The 26,161-nt window shown below is 55.2% G+C and overlaps 1 protein-coding gene across 1 annotated transcript in view; it reads right to left on the reverse strand.

Annotated features, from left to right (window-relative positions):
* Positions 1 to 26,161, reverse strand: part of Myo15a (myosin XVA) — a 56,242-nt gene that overhangs the window by 12,761 nt on the left and 17,320 nt on the right. Inside the window, exons 13-58 of the mRNA XM_076870183.1 lie at positions 25,864 to 25,922; positions 25,653 to 25,776; positions 24,965 to 25,060; positions 24,439 to 24,570; positions 23,791 to 23,916; positions 22,835 to 22,912; positions 21,666 to 21,814; positions 21,525 to 21,570; positions 21,230 to 21,354; positions 20,651 to 20,768; positions 20,180 to 20,355; positions 19,375 to 19,459; positions 18,630 to 18,683; positions 18,448 to 18,529; positions 18,241 to 18,371; positions 17,757 to 17,852; positions 15,977 to 16,212; positions 15,124 to 15,305; positions 14,721 to 14,793; positions 14,341 to 14,532; positions 13,603 to 13,763; positions 13,390 to 13,484; positions 12,686 to 12,806; positions 12,454 to 12,521; positions 12,300 to 12,377; positions 11,940 to 12,120; positions 11,702 to 11,834; positions 11,252 to 11,354; positions 11,015 to 11,087; positions 9,567 to 9,688; positions 9,271 to 9,330; positions 8,768 to 8,843; positions 8,309 to 8,424; positions 8,099 to 8,217; positions 7,233 to 7,374; positions 6,610 to 6,721; positions 6,456 to 6,530; positions 5,537 to 5,715; positions 4,727 to 4,842; positions 4,427 to 4,499; positions 4,076 to 4,148; positions 3,770 to 3,843; positions 3,444 to 3,526; positions 2,045 to 2,175; positions 456 to 550; positions 116 to 193 (exon numbers count right to left, since the gene is read on the reverse strand). Of these exons, the coding sequence (XP_076726298.1) occupies positions 116 to 193; positions 456 to 550; positions 2,045 to 2,175; positions 3,444 to 3,526; positions 3,770 to 3,843; positions 4,076 to 4,148; positions 4,427 to 4,499; positions 4,727 to 4,842; positions 5,537 to 5,715; positions 6,456 to 6,530; positions 6,610 to 6,721; positions 7,233 to 7,374; positions 8,099 to 8,217; positions 8,309 to 8,424; positions 8,768 to 8,843; positions 9,271 to 9,330; positions 9,567 to 9,688; positions 11,015 to 11,087; positions 11,252 to 11,354; positions 11,702 to 11,834; positions 11,940 to 12,120; positions 12,300 to 12,377; positions 12,454 to 12,521; positions 12,686 to 12,806; positions 13,390 to 13,484; positions 13,603 to 13,763; positions 14,341 to 14,532; positions 14,721 to 14,793; positions 15,124 to 15,305; positions 15,977 to 16,212; positions 17,757 to 17,852; positions 18,241 to 18,371; positions 18,448 to 18,529; positions 18,630 to 18,683; positions 19,375 to 19,459; positions 20,180 to 20,355; positions 20,651 to 20,768; positions 21,230 to 21,354; positions 21,525 to 21,570; positions 21,666 to 21,814; positions 22,835 to 22,912; positions 23,791 to 23,916; positions 24,439 to 24,570; positions 24,965 to 25,060; positions 25,653 to 25,776; positions 25,864 to 25,922 (5,097 nt within the window). The remainder of the gene's footprint in view (positions 1 to 115; positions 194 to 455; positions 551 to 2,044; positions 2,176 to 3,443; positions 3,527 to 3,769; positions 3,844 to 4,075; positions 4,149 to 4,426; positions 4,500 to 4,726; positions 4,843 to 5,536; positions 5,716 to 6,455; positions 6,531 to 6,609; positions 6,722 to 7,232; positions 7,375 to 8,098; positions 8,218 to 8,308; positions 8,425 to 8,767; positions 8,844 to 9,270; positions 9,331 to 9,566; positions 9,689 to 11,014; positions 11,088 to 11,251; positions 11,355 to 11,701; positions 11,835 to 11,939; positions 12,121 to 12,299; positions 12,378 to 12,453; positions 12,522 to 12,685; positions 12,807 to 13,389; positions 13,485 to 13,602; positions 13,764 to 14,340; positions 14,533 to 14,720; positions 14,794 to 15,123; positions 15,306 to 15,976; positions 16,213 to 17,756; positions 17,853 to 18,240; positions 18,372 to 18,447; positions 18,530 to 18,629; positions 18,684 to 19,374; positions 19,460 to 20,179; positions 20,356 to 20,650; positions 20,769 to 21,229; positions 21,355 to 21,524; positions 21,571 to 21,665; positions 21,815 to 22,834; positions 22,913 to 23,790; positions 23,917 to 24,438; positions 24,571 to 24,964; positions 25,061 to 25,652; positions 25,777 to 25,863; positions 25,923 to 26,161) is intronic.

A 26,161-nucleotide genomic window follows, 5' to 3' on the forward strand; every position in this document is an offset into this window, starting at 1 on the left:
GGGCTCACTCCACACACACACACACACACACACACACACACACACACACACTCCCAGGGACTTGGCTGTCCCTAACCTTCTAGCACCTGTTTACCAGAGACAATCCCTCACTTACAGTGCACGTTTTGATTTTGAGATGCCGTTCAAGCCCTCCGGGAAGAAGGAAGAGCTGTCTCTTGGAACTGCGGCCTGCCTGGTGGTGGGGGTGGTAAGAAAGAGGAGAATAAGAGGCTAGGCCCTGGGATCTGAGATAGTGCTTGTTCCCTGCCATGGGAGTCCACAGGCCAGGAGATCTGGGGCATGAATGTATAGGAAGCCTTATGCACCTGGACTTAACAGGGCCCATCTGTGCACCCTGGCGCATTAGCACCCAACAGAAGAGACTCTGGGCCGGGTTCCTGTCTCCTATTCATCATGACTGCCTCCCCCATCCTCGGCCCCTGCCCCAGGCTCACCAACATGGCCCGAAGCTCCATGCTGCTGGGGAGCTCCAGACGGCCCCCAAAACGCAAGGTTTTCTTCAGATTTTGCTCACAGGCTTTGGCAATCCCTGCAGAGGCAGGGAGTCAGGGTTTGCCCAAGGTCAACAGTAGGAGAAAGGGTCGCCTCTGGTCATCAGCTTTGAACTGGCTGTATTTTATTTTATTTTTTTATTATTTGTTATTATTATTTTTTTTAGGTGGACACAATATCTTTATTGTATTTTTATGTGGTGCTGAGGATCGAACCCAGTGCTTCATGCATGCTAGACAAGCACTCTACCACTGAGCGACAATCCAGCCCTGAACTGGCTGTATTTTATTTTATTTTATTTTTTTATGTACTGGTGATTGAACCCAAGAGCATATTACCACAGAGCTATATCCTCAATGCTCTTTTTTTTTTTTTTTTTTTTTGAGACAGAGTCTTGTTAAGTTGCCCGGGCTGGCCTCAAACTTGTGACCCTCCCATCTCAGTTTCCAGAGTTCCTGGGATTACAGGTGTGGGCCATTGTGATGGACCTAGTGTGTTCTTTCCACAACCTGTGTGGCAAGCATTTATACCTCCATTTGACAGCTGAGAAAACTGAGCCCTGCAAGGAACAGTGACTTGCCCTAGGTCAAGAGTTAGGAACTGTATTCGAACTCTATTCAAACTGTATTCCAACTGTATTAGGGCTAGAGTTTAGGAACTGTATTTGAACTCACAGCCCAAGGCCTTCTGCCTTGCCCTTGACTATCTATGAGTCTAGAAACAGCTGTGACCCTGAGTTGTTTCCTGGGGAGCTCACCCCCTAATAGGCTCTGTGGCTAGGAAACAGTGGTGCTCTGATCCTGCCAGCAGGAACCCCCATGTCAATCATCCTGTCTCATCCAGGCAGGTGCAGAAGACCCCAGCATCATTGCTCCATGTCTCTAGGTTAAGCAATGTCCACCCCTTGCCCCCGGGAGGGCATCAAGAGTTCTAGGACATTCTGCTGTCTTCTCCTATTTGGGAGCCCTTCCCTGGGAAGCTAGGTCTATTTATCTCTGGGTCAGGGAATATTTGTTAATTGAGGCAAACAGAAAGCTTCAGAGGCAGAGAGGGTGAGGAGCCCTGTCTCCAGCATGGCTGCCTCTTTCTTAGGGCCCCTGGGGTTGCTATGGAAGCACAATGAGGAGGAGGCTACTTCTCCTTACTGCAAGGGGCTAAGGCCAAGACCTCGCCACCAACTGTGGGCCCAGCAGCTGGAGAAGCAGGGCCTTACCTAAGTACTCTGGCTTCTTGCCTGCCTCCTCCTCTCCATCTCCTACGTGCCACCCATTCCCATCTTTGTTCCTGCTACTCAGTCCACCAGAAAATTCCTTCCACCTGCTCATTTCCCAGGGTAATACCTCCTGGAAACTTTCCCTGACATTCTCATCCTGAGGTCATATGTTTGGGGAGTAAATTAACATTAGTTAACATTTCCTGGGTACATGCAAAAAAGGGTCAGGTCCTCTAGGTTTTTCCTCCCACAGGTTGCCTGCCCTGTCCCCCATGTGAGAGGTGCAACCCTAGGTCTCCCATGCACTGGGCTCCTTACCCTGGAAAGGCAGGCCTGGGGTCCTGCTCACGTGTTGGAGGAAGTGATGGAGGTGTGGGTAGAGGACATCTGAGCAGCTGTGGTAGGCAGCCACGATGTAGAGCAACCTCCAGCCTCGCTGGCAGCTGTCCCTGCAAGGATACACATGTAGGGCCGCATCACAGGTGGCCACTGTACTAATGTGTGTGCCAGGAGTCTCCTGGATGGAGCCAAAGACTTCCAGATCTCAGGAAAGATTCGTACTCTGAGGATACATACCCTCCTGCTCAGTGAGAGCAGGGCAGAGGCGCCCCCAAAGCTGTGCAGAAAGTATATTCTTTCTGGGAAGTCAAGGTGGGAGTAGGAGAGGAAGGGGATGAGGGTCCGGGATGGCTTCTCCTGGTAGGGGATGTCTGGGGAGGATTCTGGGCATAGGGAACCTACTGGGGCTGTGCAGAACCCCAGCAGGGTTCACAGTAGGTAAGGCCTAGGGACAGGCAGGTGAGTCCAAGGGTCATAAGGGCAGCACATATACTGTGCACCTAATGTGCACTGTCCCTGCATGGAGTGAAATGTAGACATTTCATCCTGTCCTGGTGTGGTGGTTTCAACTGTGGAGATCTCTGATGCCTGGGGACAGCCCTTGGGCTCCCTTTGGGAGACCACCCACTCCTCTCTAGATACCTGAGGTTTGGAGATGGGCTTGAGAGTCAGGTCTGGCAGTTAGAGAGCACTGCAGCCTCCCGCCCTTGACACCGTGCTTAGCTTAGGATGGGCATTTGATCCAGGACCAGCCAATGAGAGTTCAGTCTCCCTCTGGCTTTGGTGATTGGTTTTGGGACAGGCATGGGATCCAGGCATAGGTAATCAGCACTCTGTATTCACCAGCCATTGTGGTTGGGTGAGGGATGAGCTTGTGATATACCTGGGCCAATAAAGTCTGTGTTGGGGAATTTTTGTAACAAATATTGAGTTACTCTTGCTTTCCTTGGGACTGCTGAGCTGGGGAAACGTCTCCCTAGAGCTACTATGTTGCTGATCTGAGAGGCTGCTTGGAAATGACAGAGGAAGGCAGTGCCAGCAGATGGAGAAAGCCTTCTTTCTAAGGACACCTGGATCCATTCCTGAAGCCATATACTCACTGACTTTTCAGCTGTCTTAACCAGTAAGTTCCCTCTTTTGATTGAACCAATTTTAGTTGGGTCTCTGGATTTGTACATTACAGATGAGGAAACTGAGCAGAAACAGGAAATCCCAGACAAAGTAATCCCCAAAACAACGTGAGTGAGGAAGAAGGTGAGGGAAGAGAATCTAAGGGGGGGTAGGGGGGGTAAGCCCAGGGAGGCAGGAGGCTGAGCTGGTACATCCAGGAACAGGGACACAGTGTGGGGATCAGGGGGTAAAGGCTCAAGTGACTCACTGCTTAGAGCTGGTATTATCTGTGATCTGCTTCACAATTTGGCAGTAACACTCATCCCGCATGACCTCATGGTCTTCACAAAGCTGAAAGAGAGCAAACTAGATCACAGGTCAAAGATACTATATACCAGGTACAGAAGAATAGGGTGGGCACTTGGAAGGAGTCCTGGTGTCCCTTTCCCAACTCCCTCCCCACCCGCAGGTTGCATCCGGCTTTGGGCTAAGGGAGAAGCTTCCCAATCCAATGTCCTCCAACTCAGGGTGATAGATAGGGAAACTGTGTCACAGAACAGAAAGGGAGCATGGGGCAGAGTTGTCTGTACTGACCTTCAGGAGGGTGCAGAGCATGTCCAGTTCATTCTGGCCCTTCAGTGGGGCATCCCCCATGAACCTCATCACAGCTGTGGGGAAGACCTACCCTGCTCAGGCCCAGCAAGATCCCCAGCTGCTCAACCCCAGGGGGCCTTAAGAATTGAGTCCCTCCCTGGGTGACTGTGTCCACAGACCTCTGGGGGCTTCCATTTTCTTCCAAGTGTCCCATGTCTGAGTTGGGGTAGGGAGAGGAGTTGGGACAGGCAGGAATCACACAGTGCTACCTCCCACCAAGTGGTGGCTGCCGTCCCACCCCCACACCTAGGAACATGTCGGTGGCCATCTTGTTGAGGCTGGTGTCACTGAGTTCAATAAGGGATTCCTGGAGCGGGGTCTGTGAGGGGAGGGAAGGACCAGGTCACCATGAAGGGATATGTCAGAACAGAAGAGGACCATATTATACTTCCAGATCATATGATGACAATGTGGAGGGCCGACATTACAAAAGGGGAGCCAGGCCTGACACTGGGGACGGATGCTGCTGCAGGGGGCCGGGGTCCTGGAGGGTTTTAGAGCTGTAGGGTCTTATCCTGGACAATCTGTTTGTCCTGGGGATGGGAAAGGGAGGGGCCCCCCCTGCACCAACATTTTACAGATGGAGAAACTGGACACCTTGGTGAAGCAGAGCATGTCCTCCAAGGTTCTGGACTCCCGGCCCTCCTTGGATTTCAGCCTGAGGCCATCCCTGTAACAGGAGGTGGGCACTGCTGACTAGCTCTGCCTCCCAGTCTTTGGCTACATCCTTTTCACACTTAGGAATGTTCTTGATCCAGAGGCTGAGACATAAGGTGGGCCTCGAACCTTGGGGGCAGCCTGTCAACCAGAAGGGGAGCTGCCTCCCAGGCCGACAGCCAACATCCACTGCAAGAAGCCCTCCTTTGTGTTAGGAATAGGGGTGGGGCCACCACTCACTGAGGCTGCCTCCCAGGGTCTCGGAAATACTTCTGGGCAAATTCGAGCATTGTATAGGGTGGGAGCGCCAGGGTGTCTTCTCCACGGTCAGCAGAGCGGGCCCTGACTGAGGGACCCTTTAAAAGAGGGGAGACAGAGAGAAGAAAGGGGGGGGAGGGGAGGGGGGAAGGAGTAAGCAGACATGAGCTAGAGCTAGCAAGGCCTCTCCAGCCACTCCCCACTTGTCCTCCTGTCACAGCCCATTCAAGGCAACGCCTGGATGATAGAACCCAGACAACCCAGACGGCCTCCTCTGCCCATGCCTCTGAACCCACCTGAACCCAGCGGACTTCTCTCCAGTTTACCACACCCACCTCCTGCCAGGCTGACCCCGCCTTCGGCCCACTAGGCCACGCCCCCACGAACTAGGCTAGTTCTCGCATAGCATTGGCTGATCCTGCCCCTCACTCCTAAGTTTGACCTGACTCTCCCTAATTCCATTCGGCAGCTAGACCCCGTCCCACTCGCCTGGCCCCACCGCACCCCAGGTTGACTTTACCTATCGGCCAGCCCAGGGCTGGTCCCCGACCTTTGGCTCAGGTCGCATTCAACTGAGCCTCACCCTTCCCTACTCCATTTGGTCACAATTCCAACCATCTCTGGTCATATTCCTGGCTCACCCATGGGTCACTTATCTCGCTCGCCCTACTCCAGGGCTGGCCACGCCTCAAGGGACTGACCACGCCCCTAGCTAACCTTGCTAGCGTTCACCGTGGGCTGCAGTCTGACTCCCCCTGGCCCCTGCTGTCTCTGCGCCCCCGCCGGGCTCACCTCTCTCCTGCGGCCCACCTCCTGAGCTGCGGCTGTAGAGGCGACAGCTGCGGCCACCGCGGCAGCCCGGCTCCTGCCAGGCTCTGCTGGTAGCTGCAGGAAATCTGGGGCTGCGGCCGGCTGCACCAGCTCCGAAGGGAAGCGACCCACGCGCCCGTGGATCGTCCCAAACCGCCAGCCTAGGGGTCATGGAAAGGGTCAGAGCCAAACTGGAAGATCTTGTCTTGGGATGAAGGAGCCCCTTTAGGGATATTTGGGTACTTCTTCGACCCCTCCCTAAAGCTCTGTGGGGGAGGCCAAGCCAACGAACCCCCACCCGGTTTTTTTCTTTTGTTTTTGTGGTGCTGGGGATGGAACCCAGGGCAATTTAGGCAAGTGGCTCTACCACTGAGCCACACCCCCATTTTACATGGGAGGAAACAGGAAGGGATTCCCTTAGGGCCACTGGGCTATAATGAGAGGTGCAGCAAAAGATTGTGGAATCGCAGGGCATGGCATGTGAAGACACAAAGAGTCTGGCTACAAACCCCGTGGCCATCTATTTAGGCAGAGGGCTGGGCTAGATGGCTGCCAGCAGGTCACTGCCAGGCCAGACAGCTTGGGGGCACCAATAAACCCTCATCCAGCTGGGTGTGGTGGTGTTCTCTGGTCATCCCAGTGACTCAGGAGGCTGAGGCAGAAGGATCACAAGTTCAAGGCCAGCCTCAGCAACTTAGTGAGACCCTGTCTCAACATAAAAAATAAAAAGGCTAGGGGACATAGCTCAGTGTTAGAGCACCCCGGGGTTCAATCCCCAGTACTAATAAAAGAAAGAGAGGAGAAAAGAAATCCTCATAGTACACCTATATTGTGAATGTATGGAGCTAGCATGAACCCTCTTTAGAGTTTCCAAATCTGGGGGCACCCCTGGGGTACCCACCAAAGTCAGGGCCTCTATGGCGCAGCTCCTCCAGGTATACCACCTTCTTACGCACCACACAGCCAGCGCTGTAGCCTGTGGGCCAGGTTTGTGTCAGTACTCACCAGAGAGGCCCAGCCTCCCCTTCTACCTACCCCACCCCCATGACACTGACCTGCTCTAGGTGGCTCCAGGGGCTGCAGGTGGATAATGTCACCCTTGTGGAAGGCCAGCAGTGCTGGATCCTCAGGCAGGAAGTTTCTCACAGCAACAACATAGTCAGAGTCCTGGGGTGGCCAGGGGCAGGGTAAGGGGCTATAGTCTCCCCACCCCACCCTCCCCAGAGAGGCCTAAGGGCTCCTATCTCCCCAGCACATCAGGGAAGGGAGCCTTCTCTAGGTGAGAAGGGGGAAAGTCATGCCAGGTGAAAGGAGGAGCCTTGCCTGAATATGATGAACACCCATCACCAACCCACTCAATAGCTCACCAGAGCTTCCCATCGAAGCCTTCCCTAGCAGGTGCTGGGTCTGGGGGCTGCCCAGTCACAGGTGGGGAGACAGACGGGCAGCGGCCAGGCATTGGGGAGAGCCTTGTTCTTGGGCCCTCAGCCCTGGGCAGTATCTATGGGAGGATCCTGACCTTCTTTTATTTTTTTAATATATATATATATTTTTTTAGTTGTAGTTGGACACAATGCCTTTATTTATTTTTATGTGGTGCTGAGGATCGAACCTAGGGCCTTGCATGTGCTAGGCGAGCGCTCTACCGCTGAGCCACAACCCCAGCCCTGATCCTGACCTTCTTCAACTCCAGAATGAAGTCATCCACCATGGTCTTGACCTGGTGAGCACGGGCAGAAAAGAGGATGACCTTCTCATTAGCCAGGTTGAACTCCAGCATGTTCTGTGACGGCATGGTCACAAAGAGGATATCTGCAAAGCTGGAGGATGGGAAGGTGGCATGAGGGCAGGATCCCAAGGCCACAAGGATGCTCTCCCCAGACCCTTTATAGTCCTTCTGTTCCTGTAGCCCCATCACATTCCTGTAGCCTCACCGGACACTAGACTCCTGGGACCCAAGGACTCCTGCCTCTGATTCCTAACGGTAGATTCTGCTCATCTCCTACTACCCTTTGAACCAATGCTCTGGCACCCTCCCTTGGTCCCTCAGTCCAACCTCCCAGATTCTGAACACACAAATCTTTTTTCATGCACCCACCAAATTCTTCCCATCTTTCAAAGCAGGGAGCTTTTACCCAACCAGTGATCAAGACTCTTTCCGGATCTCATGTTGAAAGGGATAAGAGAGACGGGGAAAGAGTCGGAGCCCTCAGGTAGGTCTCGGGGCTGGAGTACCATTTCTCTTTTTTAGCTGCCTCAAGACTTGGTGGCTTGCAGCACCATTTGCCCCATTGCAGGGAGTCTTGGAGTGGAGGAGGGGGGCTGCTGTGTGGCCCCAGAGGCAGAACAGGGAAATGGGCTCCTAGGCTCAACCATTTCCTGCCCACCTGAACTGAGGCAGGTAACTTCTCTCTCCAAGACTCAGTTTCCCCACCTCTTATATGGGCATGGTACAGAGCCTGGCACATCATAGGTACTTGGAAAGCAGAAGATGCCAGTCTGGGTGCCCGTCTCCAGCTGGCCCCACACCTGCTTGTCAGTCACCTGTATGTCCGTAGGACCTGCAGCTGCCCACTGGCCTCCCGGCTGCCCTTGACCATCCGCAGGAGTTTGATGCCTGTGTGGGACACCGCTAGGATCTGCACACCAGTGCCCACACTGCCCTGGGTTAAGGATGAGGGGCATGTGAGGGTCTTTTACCCTCTGTCCTGAATGCTCTGGGCAGGTAGGGAGCGGGCAGACAGGGGTTCGCACCGTGGCGGGGAAGAGACGGGAGAAGTAGACCTCCCAGCTGTCTCGGGCAGTGCTGATCACCGCCCGCTTCACACTCTCCGTTACCAGAGGCCGCTGTGTGTCCAGCTGGTTCTGGGCTAAAAGGAGGCCAAATCTGATCAGGATCCCCATTTTCACCCTTCCCTTGCCAGCCCACATCTGGGAGATCAGGAAGGAAGACCAAACATCTGGCAAGAAGATAACTAACTGGCCAGTATGGAGAATGAGAAACGGAAACCCAGAGATGGACACAATGTGTCGGATATTGCCAACCCTGAACTTGCAGCCTGGCCACCTAAGAGGCCATAGCAGAGCAAGGAAGGGCGTGTCTGGAGGCAAATTGGGGCTGGGCTTGTTAGCCTTGGCCTCCCTCTGGGAAAGGGCTGGCCAGTGGCTCTGGCTGGCAGCCCATCAACAATTTCCCCCCTCCCCCTGCAATACCAAACAGGGCCTTCATTCTGAGCCGCTCATCCTCAGTGATGCGCAGGCAGGCCTCAGAGAACGTGTCATGCAGGATCTATGGGAAGAAGCCATGATTCAGGTGATACCAGGGACTTCCCCAGCCGGCTGTTCTGTTCTAGGTGCAGGGGAATGGAGAAGTCCCAATTTGTAGTCGTAGGGTCATCGGTAAGCTGGATCGTCTTCATAAATCAGAGCTCACTTACAGGGACCCTCTCTCCTCAACTTTGCCATCTACTGGGGGGAGGTGGGTCTTCCTAGGCCTCAGTCTCCTTATCTATCTTGTGTGTGGTGGGGGGATGACTTGGATTTGACCTCTTGAGTCTTTCCTGCCTTAGACACACTGACCTTATCCATGGGAGAGGGAGATTGTGTAGAACAGTTTCCCAACCTCCAGGACCCCAAATCCCAGAGTGCAGGCTGCTAGTCTATGTGCCCATTACCCTGCTGAGTACACTGGGACAGAGGGGAAGAGGGGACATCACCTGGCGGAACAGGAGGTCTAGCTGCACAGGATGGTTGTAGCTGTCCTTGGGGTAAAACACCTGTGGGGAAAGGGCTTCAGTGGGTAACCACAGACTGTTCCCTCCCTTGCTTTGCACACGCCCCCCCCCCAACCATAGCCACAGCCCGACTCTCCCCCAGCCTCATCCCTGGTTCTAACTCTGCCCCCCTAGCTTCAACTCTGCCCATCAGGTTCTTCTGGGCCAACTCCCCAACTCCCTCCACTCTCCCATTCAGCCCTTTCCCTGGCTCAGGTCTCCTGAGCCTGGCCAGGTACCTCTTTGCGCAGGAAGATCCGCCAGGGGGCATCCTGGTAGCCATAGAAATTGGGGTTGATTAGGCAATGCAGCCGCGTTTGCACAGGTTCCTCGGGGGGCTCCAGGGATCTCGAAGGCTGCACTGGAGAGCGCAGGGGAGCAGGGGAGACACCTCTCAGGACCAAGAGGGACAGTCAGGGTGGAGTAGGGGACATGGTGGCAACCTCATGCCAAGAAAGGGGCCAGGGCAGATTCGGTAGGCACAACTGCTCACATGGGCACACTTTACAACCTAGCCTTTTATTCCACAGATAAAGAGAGCACCCAGCAGCCTGCAATGGATGGCCTTGGATGCCCTAGTGAACAAGACAGGCAGGCACCTGCCCTTGACTTCAGTCTCATGGCAGGTTTGGGTGGAACAGAAAGAACAAAGCTCTTACTGCTAGGAGCTGGGGTAGAAGTGGAGCAAAGTGATTTAGGAAAGTCTGGGGAGCTGATTTTTGAGGGTCTTTCAGTCCAGGTCCTCTCTGAGGACATTTGAGCTGAGACCTGAATGACAAGACGGGGCCAGACATGCAAAGATCACAGGGAAGAGCATTCTAGGCAGAGGGGAGAGCAAGTGTAAAGGGCCTGAGGTAGGAGGGGGCTTGGTGTTTTCAGGAACAGATGTACAAGGCTCAGGTGGGAGGAGATGAGGCTACGGAGGTGGGCAGATAGATCATTCAGGAGGACCTCAAAGAGCACAGTGAAGAGTTTGGAGTTTATTACAGGAGCCATTTGGAAGTTTGTGTTTTTTTTTTTTTTTAATATTTATTTTTTTAGTTGCAGGTGGACATGATGCCTTTATTTATTTATTTATGTGGTGCTGAGATCGAACCCAGGGCCTCTCACGTGCTAGACGAGCATTCTACCACTGAGCCACAGCCCCAGCCCAAGTTTGTGGGTTTTTTGCTTTGTTTTGCAGTACTAGGGATTGAACCCACTCCTGTGCATGCCGGGCAAGTGCTCTATCACTGAGACACATCCCCAAACCCATTGGAGCGGTTTCTTAAAGTCAAGGACACAATGTGAGTTGATTTGTAGATTTTTCAGGTCACTGTGGCTGCTATGAGACGGAGCTAATAAAGATTAGGATTCTCTTGTGGTGGCAGGAGGCCTGGTCTGACACTTTTTTGAGCTGTGTGACCTTGGCAAACAATTGAAATTCTTTTTGCCTCCATTTCCCCATCTGTACCATGTAGGAATAAGTGGTACTGCCTTGATGGGTTTTAATAGGATTAAACGAGACCAGGATAGGCCTAAAGTTAGGGTGATTTAAATGTATTATTATTGCTAACACGTACAAAGCTCAGGGGCACAGACACCCGTGCTACCAACATACAGACTGAGACTCACCTGTGCTCACAGAACCACTCACACACTTGGACACCCCACCTGCTTGCCCGTCCCTCCATCCTGGCCCTCTCACCTGGAGTGGGCCCCATGGATGGCCTTGGTGCACTGGTCACTGGCTTCACTAGGGCCACGGTCTCTCTGGACACCTGTTCTACCCCAAAGAGAGTGTTCAGGGGGCAACCAGCAAGCCCCACGGAGCGGGTAGAGGCAGGGCCATGGCTTGTAAGAGTAGCTGGTTTCTGAAGTTCCCCTGGAGGCTCCTCTTTGTCTCTCTCCCTGCTGGGCACAGCCCCCCCACCCTGCCTCTCACCTGGGTGCCAGGTGCTGTCCCTAGGTGAGTCATCTGGCCCTTCAGGAGCATCAGGGCCTCCTCATGGGGGTCTGGCCGCTTCACAAACACCCTTCCATCCTTCCTGCTAGGAAGAGGCGAACCAAGCAGAGGTGGACATTGAATCTCCCCTCTCCTCACCACATTTTTACAATTTGGTGGAGAGGACTTCCTCCTCCACCAACCCTCATAATTATGAATAACAACTCAGAAAGGATCAGAGACTGGCCTGAGGTCGACTAACCCCGCTGAGAACAGCAGTCTGGGCTTCCCTTTGCCCCCAGGGCTCATCTGGACCCATTGGCATGAACAGACTCCCTCCCTGGAGGGAGCTGGGGTGAGCACCCTGGAGTCCACAGGCAGATGCACGGGAGGGTAGACACTCAGGCACAGTGAGTGACCAGGTCCCTTGGGTTGGAGGGCAGCGCTGACCTTAGGGCCTCGGGACGACCTCCTCGGGGCGGCTGCTGGCACTGCCTGATGATGCTCCTGATCTGCTGTGTGGGCTGCGGGAAGTGCTCTGAGTTGAGCGTGGAGTAACGGACCAAGTCCTGGGAGGGTGAGGCTGTGGATTGAGTGGGAGGGTGGGGGAGAGGATGAGCCTACAGCAGACAGAGTCCCAATCCCACCCCTTTCCCGGAAAGGCCCCCAAACTGAGGTGGACACTCACGGATTTGTGGAGAAGCCAGGCCCTGAGCTAGAATGGGGACAGCCACGGGCTTGGTGGGGGGCCTTGGGGCCTTGGCTGAAGGGGCTGGGGCCGGGGACTTTGGAGTGGAGCGCAGGAGGACAGGTTTGGCAGGGGGACCAGTGCCCACGGACTTCGGCTGTGCCTCTGGTGCTAAGGGTTTCTGCAGAGAACAGGGCATGAGATGGACCAGACTGCTCTCAGGGACCCTGTCTCTGCCCCACATGGGCCGTGGGGCTTCTGGGCTCAGAGAGGTACAATGATGTCCTGGAGCAGCACAGCACTCCTCTTTCTAGCTGGTGACTCTAAGCAGCCCCTTTACCCTGCATGGGCCAGGCTCACCTCTGGGGGTAAGGGTCTCAGGGCAGGACTAAGAGGCTGCTGCTGGAGTGCCATGGCCTGCAGGGTCATCTCCCGGGCCTGGGGAAGAGCCGTGGTGGTGACTAGGCAGGTCCATAGTCTGCCACCCTCCCCGGGAAGTCTGTCCCTCACTCACCAGCAACACGGCCTGCTTGTGGATGAAGGCCTGCTGCAGAGCCAGTGTGGAGGCATCCAGGCCCGGTACTGGAGGAGCCGAGAGGGGCCACGGGTAGACATGGAGGACTTGGGCAATGCACCCTGTCCTCCCACTCCCACCTGTGGCTGCCTAGCACATAAAGGTGCTTGTAGGCTTGTGAGTAGCCCCAGCCCTGCCCCACCCTGGAACCACCCTAGTGAGAGGCACTGACTTGGCTTTGGCTTTGGCTCTGGGGGTCTCCTGAGGGTGTCTTCAGGACCACTACTGCTGCCTCCGCCAGGCTGGCCTCCCCCTTTCATGCGGTAAGCAATGGCTGTTGGCTTCTCCAGGTCCTGGGGACAGCGGGTGGCTCGAGTGACTGCCTCGGTGCTGTACTTCTGGGGCTCCACGGCAACCGGCACCTGACACCAGTCATTTCCTCCCCCCAGGGGGACCTCCCACTGGCCAAGTGTCTGTATGACTCCTGGGTCTCTGCCAGTGCAGTCCCCAACCCGTCCTCCCCACAACCTTCTCTCCTCTGATGGAGGAGTAAACTGAAGCTCAAAGAGGAGCTAGGCCCTGCTCAGGGCTGCATATCATCCAGGGACTGCTGTGGTGCTCCGGAAGTCCCCAGGGTGAGGGGACACGGGGGGACACCGGGATCAAGGTCATTCACTCCCACCGGGAGCTGGCTTCCACCGGAGGTGGTGGCAGGGGTCTTGAACTCCTACCAATGGCTCCTTCCCAGGCCCACCTGGAGCATCTCCAGCTGTGAGATGCTCATATTTTCCTCCCATGGCCAACACAGACCCAGAGAGGACACAGCACCCCATGACCCCAGCTGTGAGAAGCTCCCGTGTCATTCTGGGCACAGACATGACTCAGGGGTACACACTGAGCCTGCTGTCTATCTGCAAATGCTCCCCCTGACCCTACCGCATCCCCGTAGGACAGCACGGGGTTGAAGAGGCTGTCTAGGTAGCAGTCAAGCCCCTTGTGGGGCACGGCGGGTTCTCCAAGGCTGTCTGAGTCTGGGTGGGGGGGGAATATACAAAAAAGGACAAGTTCATTCCTCTTGCTGGTCTCCACCTCCCCCCACGGTCTCCCGGGTTCCCTCCCCACCAGTGATGGTGGCCATTGCTGATTGACCTTGGTGCGTGGCTGTCTCTCTCTGGGCCTCAGTTTCCCCACTTGTACCATCCTCATTGTGGCTGCTGTACCCATCAGAGTCAGGTACTTCAGGCATGGGATGCTGAGGCTGAGGCCTGGGGGGTGTATCCTCATCTGAGTCCCAGCTATTCCCAAAAACCCTGTGGAGGGGGGAGGGGAACACACAGCAGCTAAGAGAACCACAGCCCTACCAGAAGCCCCCCCCACATAATGGGGTGACTTTCTTCATTTAAAAAGCAGGACAGCAGCCAGGTAAACCCAGCGGCTCAAGAGGCTGAGGCAAGAGAATCACAAGTTCAAGACCAGCTTGGGCGACTCAGTGAGACCATCGGGAAATAAAAATAACAACGGCTGGGGATGTAGCTCAGTGGTAGTGTTTGCCTAGAATGTGCAAGGCCCTGGGTTCCATCCCTAGCACTTACAGAAAAGAGGAAGAGAGACAGACAGACAGACAGACAGACACAGAGAAAGAGAACACCACTGGGCACTGCGGCATGCACCCATAGTCCCAGTTACTCAGAGGCTGAGGCAGGAGGATCACCTGAGCCCAGGAGTTCGAGGCCAGCCAGGGAGGAGAACACAGTGAGACTCCATCTCAAATACAAATACAAACAACCACAAACCCCTCTAAACCCAGTCTCTCCCGAGAGTTAGGCAAGCAGAACCTGCTGCCCAGGAGAGGCCATCTGTGTGAAGGTGGCCCACGTAGCTACCCACATTCTTGGGCATCCCCTGCCAGCCAGGGGCCCTTCCGTGCCCACAATGAAGTAGGACTTCTGCCGAGGGAAGTCCCTGAGCAGCTCCAGGTCTGACACTAGGTCCAGCACGTAGTCATGGCCAGCCAGCTCTGCCCACTGGACACCATTCTTCATGGCTACTGTCCATCCTCTCCAGCCTTCAGCCAGGCCCCTGGTGACGGCATGTGGAGAGATGGAAACAGGGCACCTACCTAGGGAAGACCCTTGGATATGAGTCAAACCCCAAGCATGACCATGGTGACCCTTAGGACCCTGGGGGACCTGGCCTCTTATCCCTCCCTCCCTCCCTTCTTCCCAGGTACACAGAGATGTGCTGGGTGGGGTATTCCAGGATCCCACCTGTGCCTGAGAATGTCTCCTGCCACCTCTTCCCCAGTACTCCAGGAGTGCACTGGACAGGAGAACTGGTCACCTGGGATGGTAGCAAGTGCTGGACTCAGCCTGGGACATCTGCAATTAAGTCTCGCGGGGCTGCCCTGCTTTGCCTTCTCCTCCTAGGCCTCCCAACTCTTGCCCTGAGTCCCTGTATCCGGGCTCTCCCTCCCTGCCCCTGCGGGTTCAGTCCCTATACCCCGTATATCTTTCCTGCAGAGGTATCTCTGAGCAGGCTCCTTCCTAACTCCAGAGCCTCTCAGGACAACTGTTGACCCCAGAATATACGGAGCCCCGCGGACTCCAGCTGCCCTCCATGAGGGACGGAGGGTGGGCAGGCAGAATGAGGGGTAGGGACAAGGCAGCTTACCATTGAAGCAGCTCACATCCAGTGCCATGTTGGCCTTCTCATGGGTGGTGATCCACTCAAGCTGGGTCGGCGGGAAGGTGCGGGCTGCCCCTGAGCCCTGCTGTTGGGCCCGGCCCATGGCCTGCATGAGACGGTGCTGACACACTGCCTGGAAGCCATTCTGCCCATAATCAGACACAAACCTGATGGGTGGGAAGGAGTCAGAGCCTAAGGGAGGTCCAGGCTGGCCCAGAGCCCTAAGGTGAGGTTGAAAGGGTCTTAGGTTATAGTCCAAGGTCTGCCCTAGTCCTTTCTCTTGCAAATCATGCTTTGCACCCAGCATGATAACACCCAGAACCGTTGTCAACTGTGTGGCTGCGTCCACACAGCACTCACCACCTACCTGTCTCTGTTCTAAGAACTTCATCCTCACAACAGCCTATGAAGTATGCACTACTGTTATTCCTCTTTAACAGGTGAGGCAATGGAGGCCCAGAGAGGTGAAATAACTTGGCCTAGGTCACAAAGCTCACCCATGACTGAGCTGGGATTTGAACTCAGGCCTCTCAAGTCTACTTTTCATGCTTCTAAAGCACCCCCATTCTTCCCCATGACCCGAGAGGTCCACGCTCTTTTCCATATTTGCCATGCCCTGGTCTTGCCTACTTCTGGGTCCTGGAAGTCCCTTATCCAGTCTGACCTGACTCTTACCCTCTGCAGTGAAATCTGTCCTTCCTCTTGCACTGGGCCCAGTGGAGACTGAGCCCAGCTCCTAGACCACATCAGTGCCTGTGCCTCCCCACACAGAGATGCTGCTCCTGGTCTGGCCTTTAACACAGTCCCATCCACCCTGGCCCTTCCGGGTACCACTCACTTGAGGAGGAACTTGTCGAGGCGTGAGGAAGGTGCGAAGCCACTGAGACAGGCAGCCAGGAGCAGCCAGCCCCGCTCGGCATTGTGGGCATTGTGATTGTGCCACACCTGATTGGCCAGCTGGGCCAGGATCTCATCCCGTAGTTCAGGCATCGTCAGCCCCTTCTGCACGATGTAGTTCCCCAGGACGTCCTCCTGGGCACCGTGCAGGTGGGGGTCGCCCATGAAACGCAGGATCTGGCCACAGAAAGACTCTCCTGGGCCTCTCAGAAGGTTATTCCTGCCGCACCCCCACCCCTCCATATACACCTCTTCCTTGAGTCCTCTATCCATAGGAAAGTACCTCATAGTACAACGTAACTGCCATATTCTGTGCCAAATGACAGGGCAGTTCACCCCGATTACGGGAAAGGTTAAGATTCAAAGCACACCCGGGCGCAGCCTGTAATGCCAGTGGCTCAGGAGGCTGAGGCAGGAGGATTTCGAATTCAAAGCCAGCTTCAGCAATTTAGTGAGACCCTAAGCAACTCAGAGAGACCCTGTCTCTACATAAAATATAAAAAGGGCTGGGGATGTGACTCAGTGGTTAAGCGCCTCTGGGTTTAATCCCCAGTACAAAAAAAAAAAAAAAAAAAAGACCCAAAATACATATTGACTTCCTATTCTGCTCAGGAACCTTCTAGGTGCCCCACACAGCCCCAGTAACCCACCTGTTCTCCTGGCTTGCGGCTGGCTCTATACCTTCTGCTAGGCCTCAAAGGGCTCTTTATTTTTTTAATTTTAATTAATTCATTCACCAATTTATTTATTGATTGATGTATGGGGGGGGTTAAACCCAGGGGCACTTAACCACTGGGCCACATCCCTAACCTTATTAAATATTTTATTTAGAGACAGGGTCTCACTGAGTTGGTGAGGGCCCTCCCTAAGTTGCTGAGGCTGCCTTTGAACTTGGGATCCTCCTGCCTCAGCCTCCAGAGTCTCTGGGATTACAGGCATGTGTCACCGCCCCAGCCTCAAAGGGTTCTTTATTATACTTGGATCTGACCATCTTGGGTTCTTTCTACCACTCAGATTGACCACATCACTCCCAGGGAGCATCTTCCTAGACTCCTGTGGTCCTTGGGATGAAATGCAAGCTCTGGCTCTGCAATCAGGTCCTCAGGAAACACCTCCTCCCTCACCCTCTTAACTCTCTGTCCTGACCACACTAATTTCCTCCTCTCTTTGTGCCTGTTGCACTCTCCTTGCAAACTCCCTCCAGCTCCAACGCCATCTCCTGCAGGAGGCCTTCTCTGACCTTGCCTGGGGCTAAATTAGAGCCGTGCTTTCCTCTATTCCTGATGTTGTTCACTGGCAAGGCTCAGGATCTGCCTCCCTGCTCAGACTAGGAAACCCTTGAGGAGAAGAGTCATTGGTAACCCTGGGAGGCCCAAGTCTAAGGCAGCCTTTCTGCCAGGAAGGTGCCTGGGAAAGAAGAAGGGTCACCTGAAAGGAGGCCAGATATAGTGTCCACTGATACAGAAGTCCAAGGAAGAGACTCATGAGTCGGGCTTGTGGAGGGCCTAGAGGGACAGCACCCACAGTCAGAGGATATGACTTTTTTTTTTTTATGGTGGTATTGGGGACTGAACCCAGGAGCACTCTATATCCTGCCATGCCCTTTTTAATTTTGAGACAGAGTCTCACTAAGTTGCCAAGGCTGACCTTGAACTTGCAATTTTCCTGCCTCAGCTTCTCAGGGCTATGAATTTGAAGGTGGACTGGGGCAGGCCCCATACCAGCTTGAAGATGCTCACGGCTTCTGCATGGTACTCGGCTGGCAGCTGCGTGAGGGGCATCCTCAAGGGCACTGTCAGCATCCCAAAGGCAGGTTCCTGGGGGGCATGGGGAAGGAACAGAAGGAGGCAGAGCTGGGACTGACAGGCACAACTGGACCCACTGCCCCCATGCCAGGTGGGGGCACAGGAGCCCCTGAGGCAGGGCACCTGTCTCCAACATCCGGATGGGGAAATGGGTAGCTGTCAGGGTGCCGACGGTGGCTCTTGGTGAGCTGGATGAGGTCTTATCTGGTTCCTTCCTAGGAACTTAGAGTAGCACTGATATGTAGTAGTTACTCAGTTTCTAGAATATTCCAAGACTGGTTGGTCAATATCTCTGCCTTGAGCTCCAGAGGACCCTCACTATCCTAGCCAGCCTGTCTCAGGGTGAGGACAATGTCAGATCTGATTGGTCAGTGTCCACTTGACCTATGCCAGCCCTTACCTTGAAGTGGCACCGGACAAACTTGGCCATGGGGTAATTGTTGATATCCAGGGGCAATTTGACTCGGGGCTCGGCCTGGAGCCGGGGAGTCCTCACAGGGGCCACACAGGGCACTCTGGCCAGCCTGAGGCCTATGGAAAGTGGAGAGTGTGAAGTGGCTGTTCCCTTGTCCCCATACCTTCTGCCCCCTGCCCAGTGCAGACACACCTGCCACAGCTTGCATGAGCCCAGCCAGCTCTTCTGGCACCTCCAGGTGCCCCACAGCCACCACCTCCCGCTTGCTCAGCTCCTAGAAGGACAGACAGCAAGTGGTGAGGGCATCGCCTGCCACACCGCCGCCTGCCAGCCTCCCTCCATGTCCCCTGCGGCCACCCAGATCCCACACCCACCTCCTGCTCCCGCAGCCGTGCCTCCTCCACCCGGCGCCTCCGCTCTGCCCTCAGCTGCAGGACAGCAGATGGTCAAGGCAGGGAACGGCAGGCAGAGGCGACGGTGGGCCCCAAGGCCCGGGCCAGGTCAGGCCAGCACGCACAAGGCAGCGGCTGGCCTGAGAAGCAGGGGGCAGCTTCCCATAGTCTGGAGGCTACTGCTCCCCTTTCACAGAGGGTCAAGAGAAGACCGAGGTGTGGCCAGAGAAACAGAGGAGACAGGAGGACAGCCAGAGACCGTCAACAGCGAAGGGCAAGGGGAGAAAACCTTCGGGGAGACCCGCGAAGGAGGATTTCTGAAAAGTATCCAAGCAGTGCGCAGTGGCATCTCTCCTCTGCTGAGCCACAAGACCTTCAGGAAAGGCCACGCGGTTTTCCCATGCTTCGGGAATGAATGACATTGATTTTTCCGATTGGTTTAATCAAAGTTTAAGAGCCAGACCGTATTCAGGGATGTTCAGGTCACCAAATTCTAACCACGATCCATTATTTGAAGACCCCATTGTGAACCCAGCACCAGGCCAAATGCTTCACATGCAATATCTCATTTAAACTTTTGCACAACTCCAAGAGGTAGATGGGAAATTGAGGCTGCAGAGGGGGCTGAGGTCACACAGCTCAGGAGCGGCAGAGCAGGGATTTGAGCCCAAGACTGAGGCTAACGGTCTCCTATTCTCTGACCCCCAGAGAGGGCTGGCACCTGTACCTTGAGGTAGCGGCGGCGGTTCATGTAGGCGTGAACCAAGGACCGGAACTTCATCAGACTCCTCCTCATCTGCTGATAGCGCTGCCTGGCAGAAAGGGTCATGGATTGGGGTGACAGGGTGACCAAGAAGTAGAAATGCCCCTATCAGTCTTGCCTAGCGGACAGTGGCTCCATTACACTTTGAGGTCCTTTGGCACAAAGGGAAACTGGAGCTCAGATAGGGGCAGTGATTTAACCAAGTTCACACAGGAAAAAAAAAAAAAATTTTTTTTTTGTACTTGGGATTGAACCCCGGGACACTTTACCACTGAACTATATCCCTGTCCATTTTTATTTCTTCTTTTGAGATAGGGTTTCACGTACCCAGTATGGTGGCACACACCTGTAATCCCAGCAACTTGAGATAGGGTTTCACTAAGTTGCCTAGGCTGGCTTCAAACTTATGATCCTGCGTCCTCAGCCTTCCAAATCACTGGGATTATGGGTGGGGGCCACCACGTCTATCCCACAACAAATTAAGTGGCAGGGCCTGGATTTAACCTTCTCATTATGTTACAGTCCTAGGGTCCCTGAGATGCAGGGTGGAGCCCCTCTCTACTGGATGGGTTCTCCCAGTTGCCAATCAAGAGGGCCTGGGCACGGGTGGGAAGGGTCTCCCCCAAACAGGGACACAGAGACTCTGATCATCCTTCCTGCGGAGGCCTGGCTTGCATAACTCCACAGCTTACTACTACCTGGGTTCAGGCAGAGCCTCTCCCAGCCCTGAGTACAGTCCTGCAGGCAGTCCTCCTCCCCAGGGACATACCTGGCAAGGTAGCCTCGTGCCCGGCTTTGCAGGAGGATGATCTTACGGCGCAAGGAGCGGAAACGCCTCTGGACAAGGAAGCCCCGGAAGCAGCGCTGCAGCGTGAGGGCTGCCAGGTGCAGAACGTGCTCCCTCATGCTCTCCAGCAGCTGGTGCAGATGCTCCTTAAGGAACAGCTAAGAAGAAGACACAGAGGAAGGTGAGAGCCAGGGAGCTGGAACCCCACCCCACCCTGCAAGTCCAAGGAGACAGAGGGACAGGGCAAGGACTCCAGGAGCAGGGCTAAGTTCAGGGAGGTGGAAGAGAGATCAGTGGTGAATCAGGCAGCATGAACTGCCCGAGCACAGACAAGTCCGGCAGCGGGACCAGCATTCTGTGCGTCCAGCCCATCTGAACTGCCTCTGGGACAGGACTCTTTAGCTTGGACATGAAACTTGAGGTCACTAAGGGCTGAGCGTGGGCAGGACTCACCTTGCTGACCCCGACGCGATACATGTTGGGCATGACTGTGCACAGACGGCTTAGCACTGACACGCACATGTCCCCGTTAGCTGGCAGGTCGGGCTTCAGGGCCACCAAGCAGCGGTACCTGCAAGGCCCACACTCAGACTGAAGTTGAGACCTACCCCAGGTGCCTGATCGACCCAGGCTTACCACCCTCAACCCCTGGGTCCAGGAGGCCCCAGTCCCAGCGGTAGCTCTACTCAGGTCATCTGATCGGCAAATGGCACTCTAGCCTCAAGGCTACTTCTAGATATCAGAAAATCGGGATAGAGAATCTCAGTAGAACAAGACGTTCTACTGCCATCTGCTGGAAGCTTGTCAAAATAACTTAAAATCACACCTCTGTGGGATCAACACAGATGACAACTGTGAAAAAAGGCAAAACTAAAAATACATTTACCATATAACAGCTAGCAAAAGTCTTGTGTAGTGTACAACGTGAGCAGCTATGAATGTCAAAGTCTTATGCTCTCCGGGCGTGATTTCAGGGCCACAGGGGTTTGGGTAAGGGTCTGTGGAGCTTAGGAATTATCCTGATGGAGGTACCTGTCAACGAACATCTGGAAGGGAAGCCGCACAGGGAAGCCTTCTTTGCGGATCCGTACAGTCTCCAGGACCCCTGAATAACGTAACTGAGCCATTACCACGTCTGGCTCAAAGAGACCTGGTTCCTGTAGAGATGCCCAGAGAGGGACTCTGCTCACTCGTGTGCAAACGCACTATCCATGATGAACTGAGCAGGTAGACTGAGCAGGTGGTGGAAGAGGCCAAGCCATTTGCTCAGGGTCCTCTAGCACAGGTAGGAAAATTTGGTTCTCCCGGGGGCTCATTGCTCACTTACCTTCTTGTGGTTGGGCTTCAGGCAACGCACGAACAAGGGGTTGCACCTGGACAGAAGCCAGAAGGAAGGTGCTCAGTCACTGAGGGTCATGGGATGGGTTAAAGGTGAGGCTGGGTCCTCTGCCCACCCGTCCCTACCCACCTCTCCATCTTTTCCACCAGATCCAAGAGCGACTGCTGGAACTTGGCAGCCACAGTGTGCGCCTTATAGAGTCGGGTGACAGAGCTGCTCTTGCCCAGGCGTTGAGGGGCAGCCTGAGGGGCATGGCTGGAGAAGAGGTGTGCTACCACCTAGATTGAGGGGTGGCCCGTCAAGGCAGGGGTCAAGGCGTTGAAAGACAAGGTGACAGGCAGGGAAAACAAAGACAGAGAGGTAGAGGCCAAAAGAGAGAAATGAAGAAAAAGGAAAAAAAAAAAACAAAAGTTAATTCCCCAATCTGAAGAAATCCAGAAAACAAGTAGACTCCTACCCTCTCCACCCTCCTGGCTTACAAACTCAAAACAGGACCTTCATCAGTTTCTTGGGGACCCCTCCCATAATGAGGCTGGCTTTCCCCTTTCACTCTGGGGAACACAGAGTCCTTGACTGTGTGCTTGGCCCCCACCTGTGACATGCATGATCATGAACTCTGGCTGATGTTCAGTAGGGGCTGAACCCAGAACTAAAGAAGAAGGTACCAATCTGACAGAGGAGGAAGTGGAGGGCCATAGGGGAGGTGATGGGGTCAGGCCTGTACTTTGTCACGGGGTCATAGTGGGGCTGGGGCTGGGGACCTCTCTAAACCTTCAAGGAACCCAAATGGATCGATCAGGCTCTGACAGGGCCTTATGGGTCTGGGGCCCAGGGAACTATCTGGTGTAGGCAAGAATGGGCACATGGGGCTAGGGTTGTAGCTCAGCAGAAGAGCACATGCCTAGCATGTGTGAGGTCCTGGGTTCGAGTCTCAGCACCGCATGTAAATTAGAAATTTTTTAAAAGGAGGGGGAAAGTGAAGGATTGGGGCGGGGCCGGCGGGCAGGGTGGGCGGGGCAGGCGGGCAGGGTGGGCGGGGCAAAAAGCAGAGCCAGGGGCCCGGGGACCATCCAGGAGGCGGGTCCAGTGTGGTGGAAAATACAGGGCAAGGTCCAGGTGGGGTTAGGGCTGGGATCTGGCGGCCAGGCCAAGGGCCAGGCTGGTGCTGGGCGGGGCTGGCTTGTGGGCGGGGCTGGCTCATGGGCGGGGCTGGCTTGTGGGCGGGGCTGGATTGTGGGCGGGGCCGTGCTAGGGGCGGGACAAGGGCAGCGGCCAGGCTGGAGGCTAGGGTCGCTCACCCGCGTGCGGCTCCGTACGAAGAGGTCCAGCACGTCCTGGCGCACCTGGTCATGATTCTTGTCTAGGAACTTGTGCACCTAAAAGAGGGAGCCAGGAGGGCAGCAGGGGCCAAACCCAGTTCATCCCCATCCCTACCAGGGGAAACCCGGGGCAAGGTAGATGGATAGCCCACCCAGCAGGCATTCAGAGGCTTATTTCCTCCCTCTGGGCTGGTTCACGATCCCTGGTGGCCGTGGCCTTGCCCTCCCCGGCCTCTGTCTTGCTGTCCACCCTAGGAGGGAGTGGCTCTTTCTGTCTGCTAGGGCCTCCCTCCCATCCAGCCCCCACCACCTGCCTCACTCCTGTGGCCTGGCTTTGCACACCACCAGTCTGCGGTTCACCCCGCTCTCACTGCCCATTCTACACATGAGGAAAATAAGACCCAGATGAAGACAGCGGGTTGCAAACCTAGCCTGTGACACCTCTTGTGTCACAGAAAATAGGACGGTGACTACAGTGAAATCACTACTGATAGTTGTTATTGATTGGGTAAAATCCAGGGGCATTTTACCACTGAGCTATATCCCCAGTCCTTTTTATTTATTTATTTATTTTTTTGGAAATAGGGTTTCTCTAAGTTGCTGAGGCTGGCCTTGAACTTGCAAGCCTTCTGCGTCAGCCTCCCCAGTCCCTGAGATTGCAGGCACGGTGTCACTGTGCCCAGCTAATAATAGCTATTCTTTACCATATCTCATTCTAGGTTTCTCACATCCTCATCTGGACATGGGCACTGTGATCCCATTTCCAGATGAGGAGACTAAGGCTCGAAAGGGGTAAGCAATTTGCCCAAGGTCACACATCTGGGGAGCTGAAGGACCAGGACTAGAACCAGGCCAGTGTGGCTGGTCCCACATTGTGCTCCTGTGTCTAACACGCAGGGCAGTCACGGCACCATGCTGGCTGTCGCAGGTCTTACCTGGTAGGTGACCTTGCCGGCATAGTGCTTGATGGTGAACTCAGGCAGCGGCATCTTGGGTTTGGAATAGAGTGGGTTGGCGCCGTGATGGTAGTGGCACTTCTGCAGAAATGTGTGGTCTGTGGCCTGGTGACAGGTGGGATAGTGGGTGGGCAGAGGTCCTGGGACCCTGTTGGCAAATTCTCCAGCCCTGACTGCTCCCCAAAGGGCACTGCAGAGGAACAACTCACAACTTTTCATGGCTGCCTGGGGCTCTGGGGGTGGGGACAGGGCATCAGCCAGATACTGGGGGCCTCAGTGGACCCCTGCAGATAGGTGTGGCTGAATCAATTCCTAGCTTGCCTCTCTCCCAGCCCCGTTACCTGTGCACTCTGCCTGCACAATCAGGATCTGAGGCTCAACTCCAAGGTTAGCTCCTCCAGGAAGCCCTCTGGGACTTCCCAGGCTGATGCAGCCCCCTCCTCTGGACACTCACATCCCCCCTCCATCCTAAATCACCCCAGGTTGTGAATGGTAGGTTGAGGTTGGGTATCCTGATGCTCCACTCCCACCCCCCGTCAGAGCAGAGAGCAATGAAAGACTCAGGGTAGGATGAGGATGTGGGACTCCTCAGTGCCCTGGCCAGGCTCACACAACCCCCGTGGTCACCTGGGGAAAGCAGCACTGGTCATCGAGGATGCGCAGGATGCCATAGGGCTTCAGCGAGATGAGGTTGATGCAGGGCTGATTGTCAGCAAAGGTGATCTCCCGCCAGTCGATCTGCTCACGGATGTATTCCTCCTGAGGGCAGCAGACGACAGAGGCTCAACCCCCAGGGCACACTCACTCTACTCTCTGGGCTACATTTGTCTGAAGGAGGATGGCTGGGACACCTCTGCTTGCATACCTCCTGAAACAGGGAGCTCACCCCCTAATAGTGCAACATGAACCATCTCAGGGCCCTGCTGTTCCCTCTACTTGGAATAGCCCAGCAGGGGATAGGAAGCCCCGAGAGGACTCCTCTCTGCACTCAGCACCCCAGCATTTCCCCTCAGCTTAGAAGGCCTTTCCCTCCACTGTCTCCTGACAACCTTGGAATTGCCCTTCAAGAAAAAGAACCAGTCTCCATGGAGGCCCATTGGCCAGCGAGGATGGAAGGAAACAGGAGAGCTGATGCACCCCACCCCACACCCACCTGCTCTTCCTGAAAGACGATCTTGTTGAAGAGGTACTGAAGGTTCTCGTTAGCATAATTAATACACAGTTGCTCAAAGCTGTTGAAACTCAGGTCCTGCCGGGGAAATGGGGAGGCTGGGTTGGCCCCTCCTTGGCCAGCAACCCAGCCATCCCCACCTCCACAGCCCAGGCCCAGGGTTCTCCCTGCCTGTCAGGGCTGAAACTTCAAAAAGCTCACTGCTCAGAACCCCGTATGGCTCCGCCACCCTCGGGATAGCGCCTGGAACTATATAGGTCCTACAGCCTAGGTAGAGGCTAAAAGCCCCGGCCACAGAGCCCTCTGCCTGGGTTTGAATCGTGGTGCTGCCACTTTCGAGTTGTGTGACTTGGAGCATTCACCTCATGCCTCAGTTTCCCCGTCTGCAAAATGGGAAATACCTGCCTCACCGGGGTATTGTAATGGTGAAGTGAATGAGTGAAGTGCCTGGTACCTTATGGCTCTGATCACATGGGCCTGTCAAAGTCTGCCCCCCACTGAGCATCACTGAGAAGCTTCCCCAGGGCAAAGTTCTGGTCTGGGCCTTTCTGGAGTCCCTATCCAGCCGGATGGGCAGGGGCCTCTGTGTTCAGGGGACCAACCAGGGACGCCTGAGGGAGATGAGGCCTTGCCTGTGTCCCCTGTTCCTCACCCATTCACACCATCCTACCTCGAAGCCATAGATATCCAGGATGGCGATGGACAGGGTGTCCTGCTGCGGGGACACCAGCGCATTGACCCTGGCGATGAGCCAACCAAACAGCAGGGCATACAAGACCTTGGCAATGGCGTCCCTGGGGCAGAGGAGGCACTGGGTTGGTGGGCACAGGGATGGGGTGTTGGGGGTCTCCGGGCCCAGGCAGGGAGGGACGCGGCCTCACCTGGCATCCACGGCGCTCTCTACGGTCAGAGGGGTGAAGATCTTCTCTCGCATTGTCTCCTGGGGAGGGACAGGACCTTTGAGTGACAGTCGGCTGGTCACTACCTCCAGGAAGCCCCTGCTCCCACCAGGGATTAAAGGGCTGGGGAAGGGAGGCTAGAGAGATGGTGGGATTGGCCTCTGGCATGAAGCTGACCAGAGGGCAGGTTGCCCCCTCCCTCTGCCTGGCAAGGCTGGGGTGGGGGAGGCTGCTGTTCTAGTAAGGGAGACAGGCACTGGGGGAGAGGCTGCTATTGTAA

This window comes from Callospermophilus lateralis, chromosome 11, assembly GCF_048772815.1.
Source record: "Callospermophilus lateralis isolate mCalLat2 chromosome 11, mCalLat2.hap1, whole genome shotgun sequence".
Taxonomy (NCBI): Eukaryota; Metazoa; Chordata; class Mammalia; order Rodentia; family Sciuridae; genus Callospermophilus; species Callospermophilus lateralis.